Source organism: Parasteatoda tepidariorum, chromosome 8 (assembly GCF_043381705.1).
Source record: "Parasteatoda tepidariorum isolate YZ-2023 chromosome 8, CAS_Ptep_4.0, whole genome shotgun sequence".
In the NCBI taxonomy this organism is placed as follows: Eukaryota; Metazoa; Arthropoda; class Arachnida; order Araneae; family Theridiidae; genus Parasteatoda; species Parasteatoda tepidariorum.
The window spans coordinates 27331616-27341188 of record NC_092211.1 but is presented as its reverse complement, the minus strand read 5'-3'; the positions used below and the strand labels follow the sequence as shown (position 1 = coordinate 27341188).

The window sequence follows — 9573 nt, the reverse complement described above, 5'->3', positions numbered from 1 at the left end:
ATTTTTTTTATTTCCAATGAGCTGCACAATCGGTCTTGCCGATGAGCAGACCTAGTGCGTTCTCCAGAGGTGGTATCCACACTTTCAGGACCACCACAATGGGTGAGATACCGTTGGTCATGTTAATTTGGAAGTCTAGTTTCTGCCACACTAGATGGCAGCACCGAGACTCTATTTGGATGCTAAAGTGCAATAGGAATTTAATTTTGCCGAAAATGCCAAGAGTCAATAAGGCACTCTAGGGATCTTTTACATGCCGCATAATCATACGACATGGCCGCTGAGGATTTTCTGTATCCCGAAAATCCGGAGTCTGGGCCGGGGATCGAACCCGCAGATTTGGGTGCAGAAGGCCGACTATTACGGCAATATGAAACAACAATACACAACATTTCATAAATATAAGTAGCGATGTAACACAATATAAGTAATGATATAAAAAACAAAGTGAACAGCAATAACCTTAAACAATAATAAAAATCATTATACATCAAAATCAAACATCGATGTAAAAACGCAATTTACAATAGTACAGAGGCATAAATACAATAAATACGAAACAACAATATACAACAACAGTAATGATACAAGAATCAGATAAAAAGCAAAAATCATTAGCAACTATAAAAAATCAACATCATACAACGAAATCAAATTTCTATATGAAAACTCGCTTTACAACAACAGGAAACAATGATATAAAGAAACAAAAATGAAATTAAATGTATAACTATTAAGAACAACAATATGAAGGTATAATATGAAACAACAATGTATAACTGTAATCGAATCAAACGGAAATAGAATGAGTATGAAGTAACGACCTGCAGCAACAATGTAAGTAACGATATACAAACAAAATGAGCAGCAATAATCCAAAATTACAATAAATTTAAAAATCATGCAACGAAACCAAACAACTATAGAAAAATGTAATTTACAAAGATATGAAACAATGATATAAAGTAACAAAACGAAGTAAAATATATAACAACAATATGAAGCTATAATATGAAATAACAATGTATATTATTAATAGAATGCATGAAAATACCACAATAAGATGAATAAATGCAAGCTTAAAAGAAATATAATTAAGTGAAAATACAACAATAAAATGAATAAATGCAAATACAGCAATAATATGAATAAATTCTATTATAACAATAAATTAAATAAATTTGCTTTTTATTTCAATAAAATTTATTATTAACCCCTTAACTATCCGTTAATTTTCAAGAAAACGGTCATAAAAGTGCCTATTTTTTTGGCTTTTGTATTTGTATAACGTATTTGATTAGGGCTGCAACTAGTTTAAAATAAAATAACAATCTATAATTACCTTAAAAATATCCTGGTACTGCCACCTGGTGTGTAAAATGAGAAATAAAATGCTTTCCGGGCAAAAGAAATGGATTAGTTTTATTCTTTAACACATCAGCCCGTCAATATCACGGGAGCGAGAAGGATCCTGGGATTAAGTGGTCTGGATCATGAGTCTAATTTTATTCTATTTATTTGCATTATGTTCAAAAAAATTTTAATATTTATTTTTAATATGGTTTTATTTGTTTGTAATAAAAGTGATATCAATTTTAAAAATTTCTTTTCAGGAATAAAATTCCATACACCCGTTGGCTGCCTTTTCATCATTCAAAAAAATAATCCTTATATGAAAGATTTGCTAAAAGCTGCGGATGCAAAAAATGTATCAATAACAGATGTATCATGCAGAGATACCTTCACAAGAAGGTAGGTATTTATTTCGATCTAAATATTAATAAATTAAAAAATTGCTATAGTCATAAACTTAGCTTTAGATGACTGAGAATGCACATTCTTAATAATTTGCTCTTAATTTCTTTCTTGAAACTCCTAAAAAACTATGCTGCTTTTATTTATTTTTAAAAATGAATTTTCGTACATAAACTATGTAGTTCAGCAAAGTAATTTCATGATTATATTTCGAAGGGATACGTCATAGTCAGCAAGTGCTTTTAGAGCTGAATTTAAAATTATTCCCGAAACGAAAATAATGTTAAAAGTAATTCAGATTACTCTTAATTTTGAGATTTTTGTTATTGCTTTTTTTCCCTAGTACTTCTTCTCTATTGTTTTGAATATATAAAATTTATTGCAAGTACACCAGTGTTTCCCAAACTTATGAGTTTTGTGTACCCCTTCCAAATTTTTCGCAACGATGTGTACCACTATGAAAAAAATGCTTGAATTTTTTTTAAAATATGTTTATTTTTCTTTTTTGGTACATAGTTTTCGGTAAAAAATTCTATGTTAGGGACAAAAATTATATTTTATAAAAATAATCAAAACAAGTAGAATTTATTACAAACCTTTACTATAAAAAATTGCTCAAAAGTTAAAAATCACAACTAGCTGTTGACTCCACTAATTATTAACTGTTAACTCTGCAAAAAAAATAATAGTAAATAGAAAATACGTAATCGTAAATTTTCATAGCTAGCTTTGCTTTTNAATATTTTCCACGTACCCTCGCTAAGCTGTTCTCGTACCCCTGGGGGTACGCGTACCACACTTTGGGAAACACTGATGTACATTAACGATTGTGAAAGTTGAACACCATCGACATATAGTGGTACAAATAATTATGCAAAGTCGCTTCGTAATCCTAATCATTTGTATGTCTTAAGCTAATTTACATTTCATATAGGTTTGGTTAAAATTTGCATAATTCCTTCATGGTGATGCAATTTCAACAAAGATTCAATACATGCGCAGTCGCTTTCTTATTCTAATTTATTAATTGTCCTACCTCAATTTACATTTCATATAAGTTTGGTATCAATTTGCATAATTCCTTTATGGTCATGTGATTATCACAAGCATGAGAGATGCATAAAATGCATGATACATTGTCAACTTATCTTTAAATTAACAAAAGTATTAAAAGAAATAATCCCTCAATTTTTCTTTCATGAAACGCCAATGGTTTTAGTTATACTCAAATTAATATTACCTTAGACCAACTTATGTAACAGCAGATAATAAATGAAGATTTCACGAATTTTATAAGATTCTTTAATACATTCTGAAGCGAAAGACGGGTAAAGTTCTTAATTATAGATAGTCATATTTAAAATTAGAATATGATGAAATTGCTCTTTTCACTGATAATGGTGGTGGCCATATTAATGGCCTGAAAATTAGCTGTAGCACAGAGGAAAGATGCATAAGCAATTAGTTTAGATCAACTTACATGAAAGAAACTATTAAACATGCATTTTAAGAATTTCTATTAGATTTTCAACTAAAACTAAAGTTAGCAAATGTTTTTTTTTATTACAGATATCCTTATTTGCTATTTAAGGATGATGAAATCGCTCTTTTGGATGATAATGGTGGTGGCCATATTGATCCAAGGAACTTAGTTGCAGCACAGAAGAAAATTTCAAGGGAACAAGGATGTGATATTATTGAAAGTGTTGTTACAGAGTTACACCAAGAAAACAACCATTATCAAGTATGCTCCCCACAATAAATAAAAGAGCTCATTAGGAAAGTGGGTTAGCTCACTACGCAACTTATCAAATAATTCTGAGTTCAAAGATGAATTATTTTTGGTATTTTTGAGTATGTGCCGAGTTTAAGGATCCTTTTAAAACATTTTAAAAGTGAAACTCTCATTTTTGACTATTCAGCCATCTTTGAACTGTATTCCGTTAATTTTGTGAGTCATTACGTCACGAAAATGCGAATTATTTCGTCACTTTGACAAAATGTTTGCTCCGAGCATATACCCCGAAAGAGTTTCGACAAGAACGAAGAGTATGGCGTGAAATTTGAGCATCCATTTTTTACAATGAATTCGTAAATTAAAAATTTATGTGCATGAACTTGTTTGTTGTGTAGTGAGTTTGAGTTACTGATTTGAAAAGAAAAAACAGAGCTGTCTCTTTTTTTAGATGATTTACGAAATAATCAAAAAGTATTAGAAAAAAACAAAGAACTGAATATTAAAAATGTGTAAAGTAATTTCTATATTCGCTAATTAAAAAAAATAAAATTCGTTTTATTTCTCAAATAATTTTTTAAATAATTTAATCTCATCTTTTCCTCCAAGGTAAGTAAAAAGATTTTTTTAATATAACTCACTATTAAAAAGAACTAATTTGTTTTGCATCGAATCTCTTAAATCAGTAAGAAAATCGAATAAAAGATAGTTTACCAGTTTTATAGCCATTAATTCCAGCCTAATGATATCAGAAACCAATTTAATTTTTAATAAATTTTGATATGTTTCTAAAAATTTTCTTGTAGCTCCTCTTACATTCTGCTTGAAATCAAAACGAGTTTTGATGTTTTTATTGACTCTCTACTCATTTGTGATTTACTTAACTTTCAAATTTTTTTTTCCTCTTTAGATAAAAACCGAAGCAGGAAATAAAATAACTTCAAAAAGAGTGCTGATAGCGACTGGAGCATTTATAAATTTGAAGATTCATAGTGACTTGAAGCCTTTGCTTGTTTCAAAGCACAAAGAGACAATCGCCTTGCTTGAAGTTTCCGAAGAAGAAACAGAAAGACTGAAGTAAAATTTTCTTTTTTAAACACATTATTTTATGCAGTTACTTTTCAAAACTTATGTCAAAGTAATAGCCATTATTCTTGTAATATTTATGTAAAATTACATACCAGTTGCTGTAATTAAGTTAAAAATAAAAATAGTTTTGTATAATTGAAGGTAATTGAAAGTCCAAGGGTTCTAGCTTTAGAAGATAAAATTTTGACATTTTAATTGAATTTATGTGTATTAGGTATAATACACATAATACATTAGGTACACATTATATATATACATTAGGTATACTACTTAGAAATATTTTTAGAAAATCATTTTAACGATTGTACGGGCAAAAATTTCTATAACTAATTAAAAAAACTACTTCCTTTTTAAAATAACTGTGTTTCAAATTATAATTTATTCTTAAATTTAATTTCCCTTGGATTGTTTGAATAAATAATGAACTTGGTCTCATAAAGTATGATTATGGTCAATGAATTAAACATAATATTTGTTTAGGTAATTCAATTATTTATGATATTTTCCAGATTTATTTATTCGTCAAAAGAAGTGACAAAAGCAGACAAAAATTGTCATAAAATTCTCTTTTGATAAAGAAAAAATGTTTTTTTATCATAATTTTATCTCGTTAATTAAAACATTGGTATCAATAAATTTCAATTTTTTCGAAGAAGTTATACAATCGATTATGTTTTTCCAGTTCATTGCCAGATGTTATATACGTAAGAGGTAGTGATGAAATATTTCCTAAAGGAGTCTTTAGCTATTTCCTTCCTCCTGTAGAATATACTGCAGGTGAGTGCTTTAATTACAGTACTTATGAATGGCATCGTTAAAACTATATTGTCACTGGTTGTGACAGGAAGTCGGCTTTACTTAAACCATTTTACGTGAATTAACAAAATGAAAAAAAAAGAAAATTCTCATTTTTGGCCATTAATTTTCATCGAAGGTCAACAAATTACGAACAAAAAGTATTACCCATGGTTTTAATTCATAGTATTACTCTCGTTGTACTGCTTGATTTGAAGCTTACTTTCAAATTATTTAAATAAGTAATTTAAATTGCAAACCTATAAAAAACATTGTACTAAAGGCTACATTTTTAAAACAAATATGATTGCACTTCTATAAGAATTTTACCCTTTTCCAAACCAATAAGCAATCCTTATGGTAAATATAAAAAGCTAATTCAAAGAATTTTTTTATGGAGCATATGAAAACATGAATCGAAAAATCATAGTAAGGAAGAAAAAAGAAGAAGCGAAATTGGAAAGATTTGGTCAGCAAGAAATCACTTTTTTTAAAAAATGAAATGTAGGATTGCACAAAATAAAATTCCTATTAAGGGTTTTTGAAGTATAATAAAAAAATTATATCTGGATTTAGTTAACAGCTTTAAAAGTATATATTGCTCTAAAATATGAGGAAAATTTTTAATTATGAGTTTTATCAGAAAACTAATGAATATGGTATAGGGCTTTTAGATGTTGATTTATTTTTACTTTATTTATAGCAAACGTTCTTACTGATCTATATATTTAATAGTTAAATATGCCTTCGGTTTTGTTTTCTTGTTCTTTTTGTTAATTATTGAGAATTTTCGATTTAAAGATAGAAAATTATATATTTCCGAATAAAAGCAGAGAAATTTTCGAAAATTTTCTAAAGTTTAAATAGAGGGGATGGGTCAGGCTTTAATCGAAACCATTAACTTCGAACTTCGCCAATTAAAACACTTTTCCATTGATTTAGCAACCGACAGCTAAATATCTCGAAACAGCATAATAATGCGTAAAATAACAATTGAAAATAAAGAGCTTAATTAACAATTGAGAAAGAAACGTAAAAAACACAATAGGAACTGAATATCTTTATAATAAAACTTTCTTTAACCACTTAATATTTTTTTAACCCTAAAATTGCAAACAATTAGAACAAGAATAGGGAAATTAAGTAGCTTTAGAATTTAGTTAAGTCTCGCTGTTAGCGCCTGATTTACTTTGGTTTTTTGCCAAGTTGCTGATAACGTAGAACCGGACTATTAACTTCAATAGCTTGAGAAGAAAAAGGGGAAACAAAAGTAGGAAGGAAATAATCTATGGGACTTTTGTGGTGGGTTTTTATTTCTTAACAAAGTTTAAAGACTACATTAAAATGGATGAGCAGCCCAAAAGGGATGACTACCTACCTATCCTCTTTAAACTAGCTTTCACATAAGCTCTGGAGTCTCTTTTTTTAGGCACCCCTGTCCTGCTCTTCTTCTAGCCTCATCCCATCCCTTTAGTTTTGCTTTGCCCACATCTTGGTGCATGTATCTTAGCCAAGTAAGTCACGAACTTCCTCTTTTACGTTTTCAATCTGGTGATTATGTAAGTACGATGTTAGCAGGGCTATCCCGTTTTAAATGAACGATATGTAAAGGGAAGACTACAGTTATCCAAAAAAAAACGGGCAGAATTTATTTTTTATGTCAGCTGTTTAGTATGGTTTTTGAACTTCGAACAAAAGAAAAGAGCACTCTTGACTTACGGACACAGATTGGCTTATATATTCTTGGAACTATACGAAATGTTATTCGGAAATATATGGTCACGCGTTAGACAAAGGTCCGAATATCTTTAAAATACTATTAAATATTTCGTTAGTCATTAATGCGTTATATTATTTGCTAAGGATTTTTTCTTAATAAATTTTTTTTTATTTTCACACTGATTTATTATAGTTCTTTTTAAAGGTAAGTTCAGCATAAAAGTTGGAATAGATGGATGTGCAGAAGAAGCTAAAGATTTGGATGATATCAAGAAATGGTATCAATCAGGAGGGGACCAAAATCTAATTAAATTGCAGGAAAGACTTATTAAGAGAGAGTTACCAGGTTAGTATCTAAGCTGCTTTCCCCCAGCTGTCATACAGTCAAAAATGCCAACGAAAAAAACTATAATAAAGTTTTTGCTTTTTGGGTTTTCAGATAAATTGCTTAATTTTTCTGCTAAAAAATTTTAAAAAAATAAAAAAAATTATAAAATAATAATAATTTCTTAAAGCTCTTTATTAACTTAAAAATAATGCAGATTAGGTCACATGAATTTTCAAGTTTGTTCTTTTGTTTTAAGGATGTCTATCAAATTTTAGCAAAAATTTGTCTACAATTTTTTAAAAAATTCTTGTCATTTTAAAATTCTTTTAATTCTTAAATTGCAAAAATGTCAGATTTTTGTTTTTCGTCTGTCAATCAAAATTTTAACTGCAATATTAAATTGTTTTGTAAAAATTTAAAGCTATCATAAAAATGTTAGCCAAAATATTCAATTTTTTAAAAAATAAATTTTTTGAATTTTTAACAATTTTTAAAATATGAAAACTTAGAATATTTTCAAACATTTTTTATTTTTAGTTATACAACATATTTTAACAATCAGCGATAATCCATGCTAAGAAACTTTTATTAAACTTAGCAAATTTATTGCACCGAATTGAACTGAAAATATGCAACCAAATTTAAATAAAGTACAAAATATCATTAGGAGTCCGCAAATCTAATTAAAAATGTCAAGAGTTGCATTTCTTGCCAATCACACAAAATCTGTGCATTTGGGAAGATATACATCCCTTCGATGGCATTATTTTATTTTAAATTTAATTACACAAAAATTAATTGCACAAAAAATTAATAACACAAAAATTAATTGCATATACTTTAAATATTATTACATAAAAATTCAATTTAAATATTATAACATAATTTAATACCCAAAAACTAAATTAAACTACTTTAATTTCAAAAATTTATTTAGGCTTAAGTAAACTTTAAAATACTTCATTTTGTTCTAGGTCTGAGGTATGATAGTATCACCAGTAGAACCTGTGTCAACTGCCACACTCCCACTGGACTACCATACATCGATCGTATTAACCCAACCCTCACAGTTGCAGTTGCAGGCAATGGCAAAGCTGCCAAATTTTCAGATGAAGTCGGGAGATTAGCTGCAAAACTAAGCACCACTGGAGAATGGGACTCAGAATTGGAACAAATAAGATTTCGAGCAGTTTTTCAAGAATGAAAACAAAAACCCACCATAATTTCAACAGGCAACGGATTAAATTGTTTTCAAATTGAATTTTTAATTATTGCTTTTCCAAAATGCTGTTTAAGTTTGGAACATAGATTAAAGTGTTATTTCTTATTAAGCAAAATTGTTGAGAGCTTTACTTAATATCGATATCACTTTCTTTGGTTGTAATGGATTGGTTCGAAACTCCCAAAGGGAGGAATACCCCGGGAATCGTTAAAACGAAATTGGAACTAGGTAAGCATAGTACGTCTTTACTATTTTTTTCTGTAACTACTACTAAAGGCTAGTTATTGCTTCTAAAGCATCTTAAAGAAATCCACAGAAGTAATTAAGATAAGAAAAATGAGTTCTTTAATGGTTCTCAAAGGATACAGATTGAAATTGAGATATATCTCTTTTTGGTTAAATAAAGGAGTTGGAGTTAGGAATTTTTTAAAAGCTTTCATTAACCAAATAAGGATCAATTTAGGGATTCAGGTAGAATTTTATTATTTTATATACTTTTTTAACTTATAACGACATCTTTTCTTCTTTTTAATGAGGAATTGTCTCTGAAATTGAGAACTCAAAATTACTTAAAGCTTCAACGGGTGATAAAATAATAAGGAAAGCAGACTTGCATGCTAAAAGTTTTGATATCCCTTCTATAAGCCCGTTGACTACGAAAGGTTCATATAAATGCCCAGCGAAAGCCATATAAGTAAGATTGTAAGCTCAAATACATTTTAAAACTTAATCATTGAAACAATATGTATTGAAAATACAAGATGTAGGGATCAGTGGATAAAGTAGTAATAGTATTTGGATTGTGCACTAAATATTATAATGCTTCAATATCATAACATTAATACCTAGACTATGGTATTTAGTTAAGCAAAAATTTATATTTTCATTAATTGATTTCATGCCTTTCTTCTTTTGGCCACTTTACACCGG

At 28.6% G+C, this 9573-nt stretch overlaps 1 protein-coding gene across 1 annotated transcript in view; it reads left to right on the top strand.

Annotated features, from left to right (window-relative positions):
- LOC107450458 (putative sarcosine oxidase) overlaps nt 1-8758 on the top strand; it is a gene marked incomplete in the record, with an annotated part of 16586 nt that extends 7828 nt beyond the window's left edge. The window contains 6 exon segments of the mRNA XM_043054857.2: nt 1614-1752; nt 3325-3499; nt 4401-4567; nt 5262-5356; nt 7299-7439; nt 8396-8758. Coding sequence (XP_042910791.2) covers nt 1614-1752; nt 3325-3499; nt 4401-4567; nt 5262-5356; nt 7299-7439; nt 8396-8625 — 947 coding nt within the window.
- Nucleotides 8759-9573: the final 815 nt, after the last annotated feature.